At 36.4% G+C, this 19423-nt stretch overlaps 1 protein-coding gene across 50 annotated transcripts in view; it reads right to left on the bottom strand.

The window, feature by feature from the left end:
* Positions 1-19423, bottom strand: part of LOC101137060 (coiled-coil domain-containing protein 138) — a 90229-nt gene that overhangs the window by 6545 nt on the left and 64261 nt on the right. For 18 of the 50 annotated variants that reach the window (XM_055378334.1, XM_019021548.3, XM_055378338.2 and 15 more), the window contains 2 exons: positions 5295-5433; positions 2374-2877 (listed from right to left, as the gene is read on the bottom strand). In XM_055378334.1, the coding sequence (XP_055234309.1) occupies positions 2712-2877; positions 5295-5433 (305 nt within the window). In that variant the 3' untranslated portion in view covers positions 2374-2711. Of the gene's footprint in view, positions 1-395; positions 1933-2373; positions 2878-5294; positions 5434-13533; positions 13757-19423 lie in introns of those variants that run through there. The other 32 variants (XR_010129892.1, XR_010129891.1, XR_008677036.2 and 29 more) reach the window with 3 other exon arrangements.

The following is a 19423-nucleotide window of genomic DNA, read 5'->3' as shown; positions in this document are numbered from 1 at the left end:
TTTTGCTATATCTATATATTTCATTTCTTTTTCAGTGTTTTGAGAATATTTATGCTATTTTTAATAGTTTCCTTGATATTTTCCAAAAGGATTCTTTATCTTACATTTTTCTAACAGTGAAATTAACACTTCAACTCTTTCTGATAATGTAGAACACTGTAGTTAACAGCTCCTCTTTCATCTCTACCTCAATCTCAAGGCCCCATCAATTCTTAGTTTTTGTTAACAAAGGCTAAGATAGACTTACCCAGATACTTACTACTAACATATTGCTTTTCCCATTATTTAAAAACAAATTTTTTCAAATAAAAGGTCTCACATATTTGTTACTAAACCACCCTACTACTGCAGAGCATATACACAAAGAGAAAAACCATTTTCCCAATAAAACATACCTGACTGTCCAGATGGAGGTGACATTTTCAGTCTGATATGGTTAAGATGACAGTGACCTTGATACAGCATAAATATGTGTGCCATCTCATTTGCAATTCCTTACAGACCCAGCGTGGTTCCTCTCCAGTGTCTCCTCTTGGAACTGTACCTGATTTTATTATCAGTTTTCATCTGAATGCACTGGGGAATGAGACAATTTTGCTTTTGTTTCTTGGCCTGACATCACTTGACCCTGAAAGACTTGTGAGAAGACAGGGTGAGAAATGGAGTCAACTGTACACATCATGATGATGGAGGAAGGAAGAGCGAGGGGGCTGCTTTTTCCATTATTTATCCTTTTCAGGAATTTAACATCTCAATCCATCTTATAAACAGTTATAATTATTTAATGTTTAAGTTGTTTCAGTGTTCAGTGCTTTTGATATGAGGTTGATTTAATAAACTGTTTTCTTTCATCTCTTAGTTGATTAATCTTTAAGTCATTTCTTTCTCCAGAATAGTACATCAGTGGTATAATTTCTCAACGCTTGAATGTCTGAAGCTGTCACTCCATTGTCTTCACTTATGAAAGGCATCTTCACTAGGGAGAAATTCTTGGATTAAAAATCTTCTCCTCTAGAGCTCCCTATTACCTTCCAGCATTCTATAAGGCTAGTCTGGTTTTTCCTTTCTTGTTAAGTAACTGGCTTTTGTTTGTGCTTTTATCCTTGTAACTTACCATTTGGCCAGGATGCATCTAATTATAGAACCCTTTTCTCATAGGTTTTTCTGGAACATGATGAGCCCTCTCAATCTGTACATGCAGTTCTTTCTTTGGCCACCAGAATCTTTATTCAACTATATTTCTGAATATTGCTTCCGCTCTACTTGTTCTGTTCTTTTCCTCAGAGACACCAAATGTTGCCATGCAGAAGTGCCAGGCTCTGTCCTAGTATCTGCCATCCACTCTCATGAGTACCATCTCTATATACTCCGAGTTCCGAGACACCTTTTTGTTTGTTCTTGTCATGCTAATCCTATTTTATGAAGTTATTTTTTGTTTCTAATGTGCACTTTGGCTTCTGCGTTTTTATTTTATTTATTTATTTATTTTTATTTTTTTGAGACAGAATCTCACTTTGTTGCCCAGGCTGGAGTGCAATGGCGTGATCTCGGCTCACTGGAACCTCTGCCTCCCAGGTTGAAGTGATTCTCCTGCCTCAGCCTCCCGAGTAGCTAGGATCACAGGTGCCCATCACCGCCTGGCTAATTCTGTTTTTTTTTTGTAGAGACGGGGTTTCACCATGTTGGCAAGGCTGGTCTTGAACTCCTGACCTTAGGTGATCCGTCCACCTCAGCCTCCTAGAGTGCTGGGATTACAGGCGTAAGCCACCGTGCCTGGCCTTCTGCATTTTTAAGTTTCTATGGTTCCACCATTCTCACCTTGGCCTGTTCTTTCATTATGGCTTTCTGTTTCTACTTCAAAAATGGCACATTTTCTGGTATTTTTTTGAAGAGGCCCAATAGTTTCTTGAAAATTTCTTCTAACTCCTGAAACTGAGATTATACACTGATCATATATGATTTTATGACTCTTTAAAACAATGTTTCTCAGTATCCTGTCCTAAGTCCCAAGTTTTACCACCTTTACTCCACCCAGACCTGTGGCCACTTTACTCGTCTTTGGCTATACCAAGAGATATTTCTGGTAACAGGATGATTATTTTTGTTTACCTTTCAATGTTTAAAAAATGTCTTGCCTTGTATATACATGCTCCAGTAATAATTATTTTGAAAACAAAAGTTTTTAAACCTGTGAACAGCATAATAAAAAACTTTTTCTATCCCACAAAGAGCACAATAAAAAAAAAATCATCATCTGTTAATCTAGGATACAGTATATAGAAAAGTTATGGTATCAAGATGATAGTTTAAAGATATACATTTTTGCTTTCAAAAGCAAGGATTCTAATATATTAGGAAAATAGAAAGACAGTATTATTTAACCCTGTTCTCACATAAGCACCAATTTTATTCCAAATAATCACATAATTTTAAGAAATAATTTTCCTAATATATTTTTACAAAAAGTCACTTCAGTGTCATACATTCTAGAAACGCCATCTTGTACATTAGTACTAACTTACCTGAACTGAAACATTCCAGAAGTTCCAATACCTTCTACAGATTTCATTTTTACAGTTCAAAAAAATTATTTATTTTTCATGATAAATGATGCTACTGATAACTTTACTTGGTAGAATTGTAGTTACTTTGGTAATTTCTACATGTTTATAAATAAGCACCACATATACTATATTAAAAAATTAGCCAGTCTAATGGCTTGCACTGGAGACCAGGGAGTTACATTTTGTTAAACCCAGATTGAACAGAGTTGAATTTAGATTAATACAGAGAAATGCATGCTCTGGGTTTGTTGTCCTTTGTATTTCTTGAAGCATCAGATGAATCGTAAAAAGTTCAAAGAGCTTCTTATTACTCCTGTAAAAAAAAAAATGAATACATTATTTAATTACACATACTTAGAGAGTTTATCTGCAATGACACTGACAGATAATTTATGTGTAAACATGAGGAAATGGCATCTGTTTTTAAAAACAGTGGAGAAAATAGGCAACTAAAAGATTAGGATGCTGAAACCAACAAAATAGGTTTTATGAGATAAACCTGAAGCAGAAAACCACTGGGGAAAAAAGAAAACTTTTTTTTCTTTTGAGATAAGGTCTTATTCTGGCACCCAGCTGGAGTGCAGTGGCATGAACACAGCTTACTGCAGCCTCAACCTCCCCAGCTCAAGCAATCCTCCCATCTCAGCCTCCCAAGTAGCTAGGACTACAGGCGCACATCACCAAACCTGGCTAATTTTGTTTATTTTTTGTAGAGACAGGGTGTCACTATGTTGCTAAGGCTGGTCTTGAACTTCTGGGCTCAGGCAATCCTCCTTCCTTGGCCTCCCAAAGTGCTGAGACTACAGATGTGAACCACTGTGCCCAGCCTGGAACCATTTTACAACCCTGAAAATTGCACCCTATTCACTATTAGAGAGCGTGAGAATTTTTTTTTTCACAGCTAGCAAAACAGACAAACATTTGATCCTCCTATTTTGAGTAAGCAGGCCTTTTTAAAGTGGCAGAATATTGGTTTATCTTTTGACTTGGCTATAGAATACTTGTTCAACCATCCTCTTTCTAATAACCTGTCAGTAATTTCATTTCAATCATTAAGAATTTGTTTCTTATTTCCTTGTCTAGCTTTGTTTCTTATTTCCTTGTCTAGCTTTGTTTCTTATTTCCTTGTCTAGTTATTTGACAAACTCTCTTGAGAGAGTTTGTCCTAATACAAACTCTTATGTACTATCCTAATACAAAAGGATTTACATCTTTTGTGGTCTTAAAGACTTATTTTAAGATTTGCTTGAGCATCAACTATTCCCAGTCTTCTTGTTCAAGCTTTGTTTTTTTATCTAAGTCTAAAATGAACCTAAGCTACAAACACATCACGAATAGTAAAACATTTTGGCCCAAGGTTATACTTGCACTTTGGGACTACCTTTTAAAAAAAAAAAATCCCATGAATTAAGAAGTAAAAAAGAATTAAATCTAAGTAATGTTATTGCAGCTTCATGGCACCATAAGGTAACTGCAATAGGCCTTACTAGGAATTTACTGAAATCAAGAGAATCACTGTATAGTCTGCAAGAAAAGGAAGATAGTAAATTGATAAATTCAGCGCTAGTAACTTGGTCAGTCAAATTATAAGGTTATAATTTGACAATAATTTATTACAATCCTCTACTAGGCGTGTTACCAAATAGAACATATGGATCTCTTAATCCCTATCTACAAATAATTTCAAGTTGCATTGCATTTACTACTCAAGCATATGGAAGCCTGGTAAAATCTAAATTCTCTACCACGGGAATCATGGATGAGGGGATGAGGCCAGGAGAAGAGTTGAACCTAAATCAAAATAAAAATATTACTGTTATACAAATGAGTTGAGATAGAAGGTGTCCAGATTTGCCTCAAAGGAAACACTAGAGCATACCAAGAATCACGGAAAATACAACTTAAAATCGATGTCCTTATTTATAGTTTAGTAACTGGTTATACAAGTTTCTGAGTCAGGAGAAAGATGAGGAAACAGAAAGCCCATGATTCTCATAAAAAAATCCAAATTAGTGGCAGTAGGCAGTCCATAAGAGTTTACTAAAATAAACCCCGTTACCAAAGTAATTTAAAATCTCTTCTGCTTGCTTCATTCTCATTCCCTAAATTCACTTTAGTACATCAATAAGAATTTGCAAAATACTTTTATCTTTTTATTTTCACCTGTGGTATTACAGAATACCAGTATGCAAGAATTTATTCTGATATTATTACTTAGTTGCTAAAAACTGCTCTTACTTTTATATGAAGCATTTAAAGTTCATTTATCTGAAATGAGCTATAGAAACAACTAGATGTTCTGAGATCAGAACTCTAATTCTAGTCTGTCACTAAATACGTGGTCTTAGATCAGCATTAGTATTTATGAATCTTAATTTTCTACATCTGTATAATGGAAATTTTTTTTTAATAATCAAAGCTTAAGTAGCATGGGATTCAGAAAGGTCTAAATCAAGCTTGTCCAACCTGCAGCCCATGGGCTGCATGCGGCCCAGGATGGCTTTGAATGTGGCCCAACACAAATTTGTAAGCTTTCTGAAAACACTATGAGGTTTTGTTTTGTTTTTAGCACATCAGCTATCGTTAGTGTTAGTGCATTTTATGTGTGGCACAAGGCAATTTTTCTTCATCCAGTGTGGCCCAGGGAAGCCAAAAGACTAAACACCCCTGGTCTAAATGATCACAGTAAGGTATTTTTCAATAAAAAATGTTAGAAATAAGAATTCTTACTTGATTTTGGAAAGTTTCTGTAAAATAATACTGAGTTTTTCCAGTATTTGAAGATCAAGCTTAGGGGCTCGAAGCAGCACAGAGCAAGTACGAAAAAATGAAGAGTTGCTACAGGCTTCCAGGAAAGGCTGCAAGGATTCTGCAAAACAAATCAACAGTGCTTTACTATTAGGGAGTAGCGAAAAAGGAAATTAAAAACAAATTAAAATCAGAACTATGTGAGGCATTTATAAATATTCATTTAGATTTTCATTCTTTTCATACTTAAATTTTTGAGTGAAAATATCATCATTTGAAAAATTAAAACATCCACTGGCTCTTATTCAACAAGGCAAACAAAAGATTATTTACCCTAATATTAAATTCCTATTAGGCAAAATCTAGAAGAAATCCCATGTTTGAAAGAAAGGAGGAAAGCTATTTCTTCAGTAAGTTCGTAACAATAAGTTCAGTTTAAATACTATAATTAGCAACAATAAATTCTGCTTAAGTAGTAAATTAAAAAAACAAAAAACAAATCAAAGAGCCTCCAAATTTGTTAATTTCACTTGACTATTAATGACAGTTTACACAGTCACTAGATAAGGAAGAACCTATGGAGCATAAAAGCAAAAAGGGAAAAGATTCATTTAAAAAAAGACTAGTCTCACATTTAATTTAGATGAGACTCTGGACTTTTACGTTGAAGCTATTACAAGTTAAGACTTGTGGGGCTATTTAGATGAAATAAATTATTTTGTTTATGAGAAGGACATGAGATGTGGGGGGCCTGCAGGCAGAATGCTGTAGTTTGAATGCTTGTCCTCTGTAGAACTCATGTTGAAATTTAACTGCCATTGTAATAGTATTAAGAGTGGGGACCTTTAAGAAGATAAGGCTATGAGGCTCCACCGCCATGTGTGAGTGCAGCCCCCTCTTGCTCTCTCTTGCCCTCCTGTCTTCTGCCAGGTGATGATGCAACAAGAAGCCCTCGCAAGATGCCGGCATCTTGATACTGGATTTCCCAGCCTCTAGAATATACGCCATTAAAATTCTGTTCATTTTAACTTACCCAGTCTCAGGTATTCTGCTATAGTAGGATAAAATAGACTAAGTGGTATATGCTAGGAATGCAGCACTGGAGACAATGGTTATGTGCCTTTTGCATATAACTATGTAGTAAAAGTAGGGTAACCAAACTCATTACTTTCACAGTAATAGTCCAACAAAAGCATGGTCTAAACATAATTTACCGAGGTATGTGTATGTGGTGGTGGAACGAGTTAAGAATTCTGGGGTACTGGGATGGAATGAATGTATTCTGCGTATGAGAAGGACATAAATTTTGGGCGCCAATGGCAGAATGCTATGGTGGGGGGAGGAGGAGAAGGAGGGAAGAAGAGAAAATGATCAGACTCTTCTCTGAATTCTCCGAGGCAACAATGAATGCCTGAAGACAACAAAGCAATGTTTATTTACTAAGTTCTGAACAAAAGCAAAAGAGATTAAAAACCACTCAGTCAAGATCTGGTTAAGTATAAAAGCCTCAGGCATTCTCAAACATGAAGTACCTCTTTAAATTGGTGGAAGGAAGTAGGGCAAAGTACGTGTGAGAGAGGGGAATTAAAAGATCATTCAAAATTAAGAAAAAAGACATGGAGAAGCCACAGTAAAAGGACTAGTCTTGATCACTGAATATAATTAACTGTAAAACTAGAGAAAATAAAGCTAGTTATGTAGCAAATGTGGAAATTGTAGTCACAAAACAAAAGGTAAAAATATAAACTGACTAAAAAATAGCAATATCACTTTTAAAAATCAGAAAATGGAGGCGGGGAAGATGAAAAGTGCAATACATTGGCAGTATGTATTTCATCTTTCAGGCTGGAAGTCAATCAATTCTGTGTAGAACACAGTATTTAAATAGGGTATACAATTAAAAAATGGTTAAAATGGTAAATTTTATGTTATGAATATTTTACCAACATAAACAATGTACAAAAAATGGGACAATGTTTTTTATCTTGCTTTTTTAACAGAAGGAACTTTTATTTTTTTTGGAGCTGAAGTCTTGTTTTGTTGCCCAGGCTGGAGTGCAGTGGCATGATCTCGGCTCACTGAAGCCTCCTCCCTCTGGGTTCAAGGGATTCTCCTGCCTTGCCTCCCGAGTAACTGGGATTACAGGCACACACCATCACGCCCAGATAATTTTTCTATTTTTTTTTTTTTTTTTTTTAGTAGAGTTGGGGTTTCATCATGTTGGCCAGGCTGGGCTTGAACTCCTGACCTCAAGAGATCTGCCCACCTCAGCCTCCCAAAGTGCTGGGATTACAGGCATGAGACACCACGCCTGGCCAGGAACTTATAATTTTAAAAATTTATGACTCGAATCCATTTTATTTTTCCTGTTGAATACTATTTCATTAAATAACATGTATAATGCATGCCATTTCTGTAAAAGTATTTCCTTCTATCTATCCATTCATCCATCTTTTCATGTGAACACAACCATAGGAACGTGTCTAAAATAATGTTCACCTAACATTAATGACGGCTATTTCTAAATAATGAGGTTCATTTCAATTTTTTGAGTTCTAGAAGTTTATTTATATTTGTTCTTTAAATTGGTGTTAAATATGCATAACACTTATCATTTTAACCATTTTTAAGTTTTCAGTTCTGTGGTATTAAGTAAATTCACATTACTGTGCAACCATCCATCTCCAGAGTTTTTTCCATCTTCTTCTGAAGCTGCACACATTAAACAATAACTTTAATTTTCCCATTTCCCTCTTCCCCAACACCTGACAATCACCAATCTACTTATTTCTCTACTCCAGGCACCTCATATAAGAGGAATCATACAAGATATATCCTTTTGTGCCTGGCTTATTTCATTTAGCATAATGTCTTCCAGGTTCATCCATTCTGTAGCATGTATCAGAACTTCATTTCTTAGACTGAATAATACTGTACCGTATGTACATACCACATTTACTTTTGTTGCTTTGCAGATACTCTTTGTCTTTTACTTTTGACAGTTTCATGATAATGTGTCTTGATGTCGGACTCTGGGTTTATCAAATGTGGATTCCTTGAGTTTCTTTGATTTGTAGAGCCGTGTCTTTCCTCAAATTTGGTAAATTTTCAGCTATTATTTCTCTAAATTATCTTTCCACCCTTTCTCTTCTTTCTCCTTCTGGACTCCAGTAATGCATCAACTGGTCTGCCTGATGGTACTGCATAAGTCCTTCAGACTCTGTTCACTTTTTTCTTTGATTTTGCTCCTTGGACTTGATCATTTCAAATAACTTGCCTTCAAGTTCACTGATTCTTTCTTTTGCCTGTTCAAGTCTGCTGTTGAACCCTTCTAGTAAATTTTTCAATTCAGCTACTGTATTTTCCAGTTCCAGAATTTGGTTCTTTTAAATAATTTCTGTTTCTTTGTTGACAGAAATTTTGTTCATGTATCATTTCCCTGATTTCATTATTTCTCATTAACTCATTGAGCATATTTAAGATAGCTGAGAAATTTTGTTCATGTATCATTTCCCTGATTTCATTATTTCTCATTAGCTCATTGAGCACATTTAAGATAGCTGAGAAATTTTGCTCATGTATCATTTCCCTGATTTCATTATTTCTCATTAGCTCATTGAGCATATTTAAGATAGCTGAGAAATTTTGCTCATGTATCATTTCCCTGATTTCATTATTTCTCATTAACTCATTGAGCATATTTAAGATAGCTGAGAAATTTTGCTCATGTATCATTTCCCTGATTTCATTATTTCTCATTAGCTCATTGAGCATATTTAAGATAGCTGAGAAATTTTGCTCATGTATCATTTCCCTGATTTCATTATTTCTCATTAACTCATTGAGCATATTTAAGATAGCTGAGAAATTTTGCTCATGTATCATTTCCCTGATTTCATTATTTCTCATTAGCTCATTGAGCATATTTAAGATAGTTGTTTTAAAGTCTTTTCTGTGCAAATCCAATTAATTTGTGTGTCTTTACAGGATAGTTTCTGAAGATTTATTTTGTTCCTTTGGATGAGCCAGGTTTCATCCTTTCTTTGCGTGTTCTATGATTTTTTTGCTGAAAATCTGACATTTGAAAAAACCACCCCTCCCAGTCTTTGAAGACTGACATGAAAGACCTTCACTACTTATCAAGCACCTGAGCCTTGGGAACGGTGTAGGGAGTGTGCTTAAGGTCATCTCAGGTCTTGTCTGGGCATGCATCCTGTCTGGGCCTGTGTATGCTGTTTTTTTTTTTTTTTCTTGTTTCCTCTGGCTGCCTGTAAATGTCTTAATTTCCCAGAATCTCACCCAAGCTTCTTCTGAAGGCCTTAGATCTTGTATGGTATTCCTCTGTGCATAACCTCTTCCTCCTACACATCCACAGGTCTGTAGTCTCCCTGCAGTTTTCATGTGCTATGGTGCCCACCACTGCCTTCCTTGGCCTTCTTCCTGAGATTCAAACCATGCCGCATTCCCTGTATGTGCCCTGAATGAGGCGAGTCTGAAACCAGTCTCTTGGGCAACCCATTGATAGGCAAGAATGCCTCAAACTAGTCCTGCTTGAATCCTTCTCTCCTGAGGAAGGGAATGGAGAACTGGGCCATTTACTTCTCTTTGTGCTGCACTGTGCCAGAGATAGAGTAGGGTAAGGGTGAGTAAAATTATCACAGAATGTCCTATCATTTTGCATGTGGCTTTTTCTTGATTGGGCATTCGCTGGGTTGCTACAGATCTTTGACTGGTTTCCATAGTTCCTACAAAGTTATTTTAGTCAGTCTGTAGCTATTTATTTGATGTTTCTGTGGGGAAACAAGCACCTGCAACATCCTAGTCAGCCATTTGGCTGATGTTTGAATTTTGCTCTGCCTGAGCATGTACAATATTATGAAAAAAAAATTTTCTTCAAGGAAACAAAACAAAATTTTTATAAAGTAAAATAAAACCCACTCCAAGTATGAAGTATAGTCTGTGTTAATTCAGCTGGGAACGTAGAGAAAATCCAACTTATAGCCTAATCAAATAGAAAAAAATTTCATTTTTTTTCTTTCACAAAAGGTAGGCACTTCATGGAACCAATTCAGGTGCAAGACAACGTCATCAGAAACCCAGATTCTTTGTTTCTGCCCAAAAATCCTTAGCTTTTTTTTCTTCAAGTTTTCTCATGAAAATGTTCTTAGTATTTATTTTTATGTGTCATGGTCAAAGGCTCTACATAACAAAGCAAAAAAGGAGGACAGTATGGGAATGAGTGCCAATTATATCTGTTCTTCTTCAGAAGAAAAGCAAAAGGTTTCCCAGAAACTCTCAGCAGACTTCTAGTTTCCATCTTACTGGCCTCATGTGTGTCAAGCATGTAGCTATCCTGCCAGCAATGAAAGGCTGGAGGAGAAAGTTTTTAGGTGTTACAGTCTCCAGAAGAGAGACAGGTGAGGTAGAAAGAGGTGAGAATGATGATGGGGGAGCCAACCCACAGTCTCTGCTGCAAGGGTCTAAGTTATTTCTTGAAACAAATTTTTCAGTGCTTTTGTTGAGTCACAATATTTTACATAAATTTATAGTTAACAAGCTTGGTGGAAAGTATTTAAATCTTCAATTTGAGAAAGATTACCTGAAGACATAACCAATCTCAGCTACAAGTTACTTTCAGTAATAAGGAAAAAGGGGCACCATGGACTCCCTGCACCAATACTATACTAATATGATATCTGACAAAAATCTATCGCGGGTAACTTAATAAACGCAATTTTTATTAATTTAAAAGTCAATACTGAAATCTCTCAAGATAATTATTTATCTGCCAACATTTCCTATAGCGGTTATACATTTTTAAAAGTACATGCTGTCAACAAGTTAGCACACTCTTTGGTAATGATTATGTCCACATATGTTAGTCATCAGCCTGTCGATAACTGACTAGAACATTTTTCCAGTTTAAATGCTCAGAATCCAAGTTCCTCAGATAAGAGCTATTTTAATCTTTTCAGAATTCTAAGGCAAGGGTAATCAGAATAAAATTATTTTTTAAAGAAAACTCACCTCAGCTCCCAGATAGTAACATGCTATTTATTACACGGGACAAAAATGTATGATGTCTAGTTAGTAAGGCTTTCATTCCAGTTCTGATGACTCAAAAGCTGGAACATAACACAGCAACATTCAATACCAACCAAAAACCTTCAGTTGCCCATCCCTCAAACTGGATAAGGGTAAAGAAATATTTAAAAACAAACAAAAAAAAGCAATAGTATGAATAGACTTAGGTAGTCTTTGAAAAACACCCAAATGAATTTTCCTCTTCAGTATTTTTTTTTCAAGTCCACCCTCATTCCTTTTTGGAAGGAGGAATGGTGTGAAATGCACTCAAGATGAGCTATTTCTTGAAAGATGAGTAGGAACTTGCCAAAGGCTTGGGGAGGGGAGTGCTAGTCCAAGGACAAAGGCACTCTTGGAGCAGGGTAATCCATATTCATAACTAACAACTCCCCAGGTAAACTTCCTAGTCTGCCATTTTTCCAGTTTTGAACCATGTTGTTCCTTCTACTTCTCATTCCTGAGAGAATTTCAAGACTTTTATTTTTTTCCTTCTAGCTTGCTTTTTCAGTTCCCAAAGACACATTAGTGCTGCCAGTAATTCCCGCTCTGGAATCTCTCAGTTCTGGAGTTCTAGCTTCCAGCGGGGAGCTTCTCTCTTGTGTCCACCTCTTCTTCTTCTAAAAGACTTAGTTATTCCTCTCATCACTGCCCTGGCCCTAGCTCTGTGACATTAAATAAGTCACTTAATTTCTCAGAGCCCCAGGTTTCCTATTTATATAAATTATACATATATATAAAAACATAGCTGAGCTAGTGGAACAGTTCTCAACCCAGTGACTCAGTAGAATCTTTTCATAATAAATATTTTATAATTCCCCTTTAATTATCCTAAAAATAACCATAAACAATATAACAATATAATCTATTTACATGTATCTTTTTAATCAATATAATGCACTATTTATAATACAGGGAGGAAAAGGGAATTTATAATAAGGTAATACTTTACTCATTTCTTTCCTTTTTTTTTTTTTTTTTTCAGACAGTCTTACTCTGTCGCCCAGGCTGGAGTGCCGTGGCGTGATCTCGGCTCACTGCAAACTCCACCTCCCGGGTTCAAGCAATTCTCCTGCCTCAGTCTCCTGAGTAACTGGGATTATAGGCGCCCGTCACCACGTCCAGCTAATGTTTGTATTTTTAGTAGAGACGGGGTTTCACCATCTTGGCCAGGCTGGTCTCAAACTCCTGACCTCGTGATCCACCTGCCTCAGCCTCCCAAAGTGCTGGGATTACAGGCATGAGCCACCATGCCTGGCCTATTTTAATCATTTCAATGTGTCAATACTTGAGGATAACTGCACTGTAAAACATAAGGAAGTGGTCAAATGCTTGTACCTGTACATGGAATATCCTAAATGCAGCAGATACACTGTAAACTGGTACCAAGATAATTCTCAAATTGATGAGGAGAGGAAATGAAAGATTAGTGTGGTAGGCTGAATGATGGTTCCCCCAAAAGATGTCCACATCCCCTTCATGGGAACCTGTGAATGTTAGCTTATAAGACAAATGCTTTGCAGATGTGATTAAATTAGAGATACTGAGATGGAGGTGATGATCCTGGATCACTTCAGAGGGTCTAACTACAATCACAAGTATCCTTATAAAAGGGAGGCAGAAGGGATGACATCATCAAGATGGCAGAAGAGGACTCCTGGACCTTCCTTCTTCCAACAAGCAAACTGATTCCACAACAATCCCCATGGCCGAATTCCCTTTCTGTGAAATCCAGAAACTTTAAGAGGCTCCTGCATCCCAGTAGGTGTGAAACCAGTCATATCAAAGCCAGTAAGTCAATTCAGATACCCTACTACCATAATCCTCTGGCACAGCTCCATAAGACAGGAACAAAATCCCCCAGCTCCTAGCTTCTCCCCAGAAGAGAAAGAGGTACCCTATGTGTCTAATGTCCAAAGTTTTCTAGGAACTACCCAAAAAACTGGTTTATGTCTACCCTGTCTTGGAGCACTGACAGAACCCAACAAACTCTGGCCACTCATGGCAATTTGGGGTGTTGATCACTATAGCCACCCCACCCTCTACCTCTGGCTCATCACGGAGTAAGCAGGCAAAAACCCCAGTTCTTTAGCTTCTACCTGGGAATGGATAGGGGAGTACCGTGTGTCCAACCACTCACCTTAAATGGGGACTGCCTGAGGAAATGGCTTCAGTCTCCACGGTCTCAGAAGCTGAAGGGACCTGAAATATTCTAGACGCCTAGGGACTATTAAGAACAAAGAAAGTGGATAGGACTGGCATGAAGGTTTGAAAGATCCCAGAATTTCTGTCAGGGCTGATTGGTGACGGTCTTCTCCAGAATGAGTCCAGACCATGAAGACTTAGAGAGGTAATTATTTTGTCTATGGCACAAAAACATCAACAGAGAATGTCAAGGAAAAAGAAGAAACAAGGAAATATTTTCCCCAAAAGACAAAGAGATGAATCTCTAGAAACTGATCCTAATGAAATGGAGATATATCAATTAACTGACAGAGAATTCGAAATCACTACTACCAAATAAGCTCCCACATGTACACACTTAAGTTTTGTATATGGTTATTCACAGAAGCACTGTTTATATTAGCCAAAGACTAGAAACAGCCAAAATATCCATCAATCGTGGTCTGCTTAAATGAATGAATTTTAATTGAAGAAATTATGCATTTATGTAAGATCTTCAAGATATAATGCTGATTATAATATATATCTATATAAAATATATATAAAACTTAGTAGCATTCCTGTGATAAAAAGGAAAAAGTAAAAATGTGTATGTATTTGTGTGTGTGTCTGCAGTTGTTCCCTCCAGGGAGGGAAACAGTAACTGAAGGCAGACTTTTCACTTTTGTACTTTTGAAATTATGAGATGTGAATGTGTTACTATTTATTTATTTTCTTAAAACAGGGCCTCACTCTTGCCCAGGTTGGTGTGCAGTGGCATGTTAATAGCTCAGTACAACGTTGAACTCCAGGGCTCAAGCGATTCTCCCACCAAAGCCTCCCAAGTAGCTGGGACTACAAGTGCACACCATTATGCCAAGCTAATTTTTTTTTTTTTTTTTTGAGATGGAGTCTCGCTCTGTCGCCCAGGCTGGAGTGCAGAGGCATGCTCTCAACTCACTGCAACCTCCGCCTCCTGGGTGCAAGTGATTCTCCTGCCTCAGCCTCCCGAGTAGCTGGGACTACAGGCGTGTGCCACCACGCCTGGCTAACTTTTTGTATTTTTAGTAGAGACAGGGTTTCACCATGTTAGCCAGGCTGGTCTCGATCTCCTAACCTCGTGATCTGCCCGCCTTGGCCTCCCAAAGTGCTGGGATTACAGGCGTGAGCCACCGTGCCCGGCTAATTTTTTAATTTTTTTGTAGAGATGGGCCTTACTATGTTGCCCAGGCTGGTCTCAAACTCCTGGGATCAAGCAGTCCTCCCTCCTAAGCCTCCCAAAGTGCTGAAATTACAGGCATAGGCCACCACACCTGGCCTTGAATGTCTTACCTTTTAAACAATAAATACAATTTTGTTAAAAACAATTCCTTAAGTTAAATAGCTAGAGAACTTTAATCTTTTTTTAATAAATAAATAAAAATAGCGTGTTCATCATCTGGATATTTAATTACTTGCTTTCTTAGCTTCTTCTACCACACTAATTGGTGGGTTAGATTTTATCCCCCATCATATGCAATGTTTTGTTTTTTTTCACAAAATATGAGAATGGGTTTCCTCAAAATATGCTATATAACACAAACTTAAAAGTTGACCAAGAAGGGCTCACTAGTGTTACACACTAGAGTAACGCATCATCTATTATTGTCTAGTGTTACACATGAGAAAGACCAGCCTTTCATCTTAGAAACAGAGATTCTGTTAACAGTGTCAAACAAGGGGATGCAAACCAATCATTAAAGTGATTATGTAACTTTTAATAGAGCTGTAAATCTGGCAGCATTCAGAGACCAGTAGCAAATATATGGCTAAAAGCGCTCATTAATTGACTATTAAGTAGACTTCAGAAGTTACAGAAGGAACTGTTAGTTCATTAGGTCCCTGTGCCACATATCCCTGAAGTGGCTGACCAAGAACAACTTCAAAGCTCTTTTGTGCTGGGAAAGAATGCCAATGAATCACTTTTCTTATCCAATTTCATAAAACTCAATTGCCTTAATAAATAATGATGATAAACATAACAAAATATTAAGCAATAATTAAAAACAAAGGTTATGTAGAAATATATTTAAAAGCTCCTAACATTAAAGTCAACAAACCAGAATAGAAAGAAAAAGATCTAGGAGTTTTACTACATAAAAATCCCCAAGTCTTGATGATGCCCAACAAAGCTCTTCCCAATGAGCACCCCAGCTTGTTTCCTGGTTCTTCTACTTCTCTGCCCTCACTAACTCTGCTTCAGCTACACTGGCTTCTCTGATGTTTTTTGAAAACACCACACATCTAAAGTACAGCACACCCTTTGCTATAGTTGTATATTCTTCAGTTATTAAAAATAAACCTTCCCATTGTATTTCCTAAAGGGAATTTTTCCATGTGAAAGCTTGTAACTGAGAAAACAGATGATATGTATGTAGGATTAGGTTGGTGCTTTGTTAGAAATATTGCATCTATAATTTCATTGAAATTGTCCTTCCTTTAATCTCCTAAATAATAAAAAACATAATAGAACGATTGAATAAATTTAAAACAGCATAAAGGGAAGAAATTATGTTGTTCAAATTAAGAAAAACTTGTCAATGAAAAATAGTACCCGCATCAGATAGAAAGATATCAAATTAACAACCTAATATTGCAACTAAACAATATGGATATGTTCAGAAGTAAGTTCTAGATGTGTAGAACAAGTTTAATGCCTGGAGTATAGTCCAAAGTTTTTGATGATTCTTTGTTATCTTTATTATTTTTTACCCAAATTGAAACACAGAATTTAAACAGAACAACTCAAGTATGTCCTTGCAATATTTCCTAGGATTTTCTTGCATTTTAAACAGATAAACATAGCCTACCTGCAAATATGCAACTGTATATGCACTAGTATCTAACCACGTAAAAAAAAAAAAGGTGGCCAACATCAAGAAAACCGTTTGTAGAAAAAAGATACAAAATAGTTATGTATCTTTTGATAGCAAAGATATATTTTTCTGGGATATTTGTTGGTTTTTTAATTAAATGAAAATTATATATCTTTACCATGTACAATATATTTCAATATCATGTAGTATGTAAACATTGTGGAATGGCTAAATCAAACCAAATAACATATCCATTGCCTCACATATTTGCTTTGTTGTGGTGATAACATTTAAAATGTACTCTGTTAGCAATTTTCAAGTATGTAATATACTTGTTATTAACTGTAATCACCACATTATACAGGTTGAGCATCCCTAATCTGAAAATCCAAAATCCTCCATCATATGCAATGGGAACCAGTCACAGGCACTTGGAGTTAGGCCCACTGACACCACCTCCCAGCCTGTGAAGACCCCTGAGGAAGCTCTGCATTCCCTAGAGCACTGTAAACACAATGCTTTGAAACATGGCACCTCACAAAGCTGGTCACCAATGCCCATATAGTAAGGTAAGATAATCCATTTGCAAATAAATTCCATTGAGATTTCTTTTGCAGCAACTTTTTCCTGTTTTTTTTTTTTTTTTAAGTGGCATGGGTCATTCCCACAACCACAGAATATATATTCTTCTCATCTGCATGTGAAACATACTCTATGACTCACCACATGCTCAGGAAAGTCTCAACAAATAAAAAAAAAAAAACTGAAATCAAACTGAAATCATACCAAGAATCCTCTTGGGCCATAGTGGAATAAAAATAGAAACCAATACAAAGAAGAACTCTCAAAAACATATAAACACATGAAAACTAAAGAATTTACTCCCGAATGACTTTTGGGTAAACAACAAAATTAAGGCAGAAATAAAAAAAAATTCTTTGAAACAGTGAAAATCAAGATATAACATACCAAAACCTGTAGGATACAGTAAAAACAGTGCTAAGAAGAAAGTTTAGGCTGGGCGCGGTGGCTCACGCCTGTAATCCCAGCACTTTGGGAGGCCGAGGTGGGCGGATCACTGGAGGTCAGGAGTTCGAGACCAGTCTGGCCAATATGGTGAAACCCTGTCTCTACTAAAAATGCAAAAATTAGCTGGGTGTGGCGGGGCGGTGTGTACCTGTAGTCCCAGCTACTCAGGAGGCTGAGGCAGAAGAATCGTTTAACCCAGGAGGCGAAGGTTGCAGTGAGCCAAGATCATGCCACTGCACTCCAGCCTGGGTGACACAGCGAGACTCCATCTCAAAAAAAAAAAAAAAAAAAAAAAGAAAGTTTATAGTGCTAAATGTCTACATAAAAAAGAAAAATCTCAAATTAACAACCTAATGTCACACCTACAGGAACTAGAAAAACAAGAACAAATTAAATCCAAAGCTAGCTGAAGAAATAATAAAAACAGAGCAGAACTAAATGAAGTTGAGACTAAAAGAACTATATAAGGATTGACGAAATGAAAAAGTGTTTTTTTGAAAGTATAAACAAGATCAATAAACCACTAGCTAGATCAACAAAGAAAAAAAGAGAGATGATCCCAATAAACACAACCAGAAATGATAAAGGTGACATTACAACTAATCCCACAGAAATAAATTTAAAAAAAAATCCTGAGACTACTATGAACATCTCTATGCACATAAACTAGAAAATCTAGAGGAAATGGATAATTACCCAGAAATATACAATCTCCCAAGATTGAATCAGGAAGAAATTGAAACCCTGAACAGACCAGTATTGAGCTCCAAAACTGAATCAAAATTGAATCCTTACCTTACCAACCAAAAAAAAAAAAAAGTCCTGGACCAGATGGATTCACAGCCAAATTCTACCAGATGAACAAAGAAGAGCTGATACCAATTCTATTGAAACTATTCCAAAATATCGAGGAGGAGGAACTCCTCCCTAACTCATTCCAAAACCCAGTATCATACTGATGCCAAAATCTGGCAAAGACACAACAAAAGTAGAAAACTATAGGCCAATATCCCTGATCAACACAGAAGCAAATATCCTCAACAAAATACTGGCAAACGGAACCTAGTAGCACATCAAAAAGGTAATCCACCACGATCAAGTGGACTTTATTCCTCAGATGCAAGGATGATTCAATATACGCAAATCAGTAAATGTAAAAAGAGAATTAAAAACAAAAACCCCTAGATGCAGAAAAAACATGAGATAAAATCCAACATCTCTTTAGGTGAAAAAAAAAAACCTCAACAACCTAGGCATTGAAATAATAAGAGTCATTTATGACAAAACTACAGTCAATATCATATTTAATGGGGAAAAGTTGAAAGGGTTTCCCCCAAAATCTGGAAGAAAACAGGTATGTCCACTTTCACCACTCCTTCAACAAAGTACTAAAGTCCTAGCAAGAGCAATTGGCCAAGAGAAAGAAATAAAAGGCATCCAAAGAGGAAGACAAATATCTCTGTTCACTGACAATAGGATTCTATACCTAGAAAACCCTAAAGATCTTGCCAAAAGACTCCCAGACCTGAAACATGACTTCAGTGAAGTTTGAAGATACAAATTCAACGTACAAAAATCAGTAGCTTACATCAAAATAACATATTTAAGAAAAAAAAAATCAGAAGCATTTCTATACACCAATAACATTCAAGCTGAAAACCAAATCAAGGGCACAATCCTATTTACAACAGCCACACACACACAAGATACTTAGGAATACATCTAACCAGGAAGGTGAAATATCTCTACAAGGAGAACTATAAAACACTACTAAAGGAAATCGCAGATGACATAAACAGATGGAAAAACATTCCATGCTCAAGGATTGGAAGAATTAAGATCATTTAAATGGTTATATTGCCTAAAGCAATCTATGGATTCAACACAATTCCTATCAAATTACCAACATTATTCTTCACAGAATTAGAAAAAAAAAAATTGAAAATTCATATGGAACCAAGAAAGAGCCCAAACAGCCAAAAC

This window comes from Gorilla gorilla, chromosome 12 (assembly GCF_029281585.2).
Source record: "Gorilla gorilla gorilla isolate KB3781 chromosome 12, NHGRI_mGorGor1-v2.1_pri, whole genome shotgun sequence".
In the NCBI taxonomy this organism is placed as follows: domain Eukaryota; kingdom Metazoa; phylum Chordata; class Mammalia; order Primates; family Hominidae; genus Gorilla; species Gorilla gorilla.
Note: the sequence above shows the minus strand (reverse complement) of the source record. Positions and strands in the feature narration are given on the sequence as shown.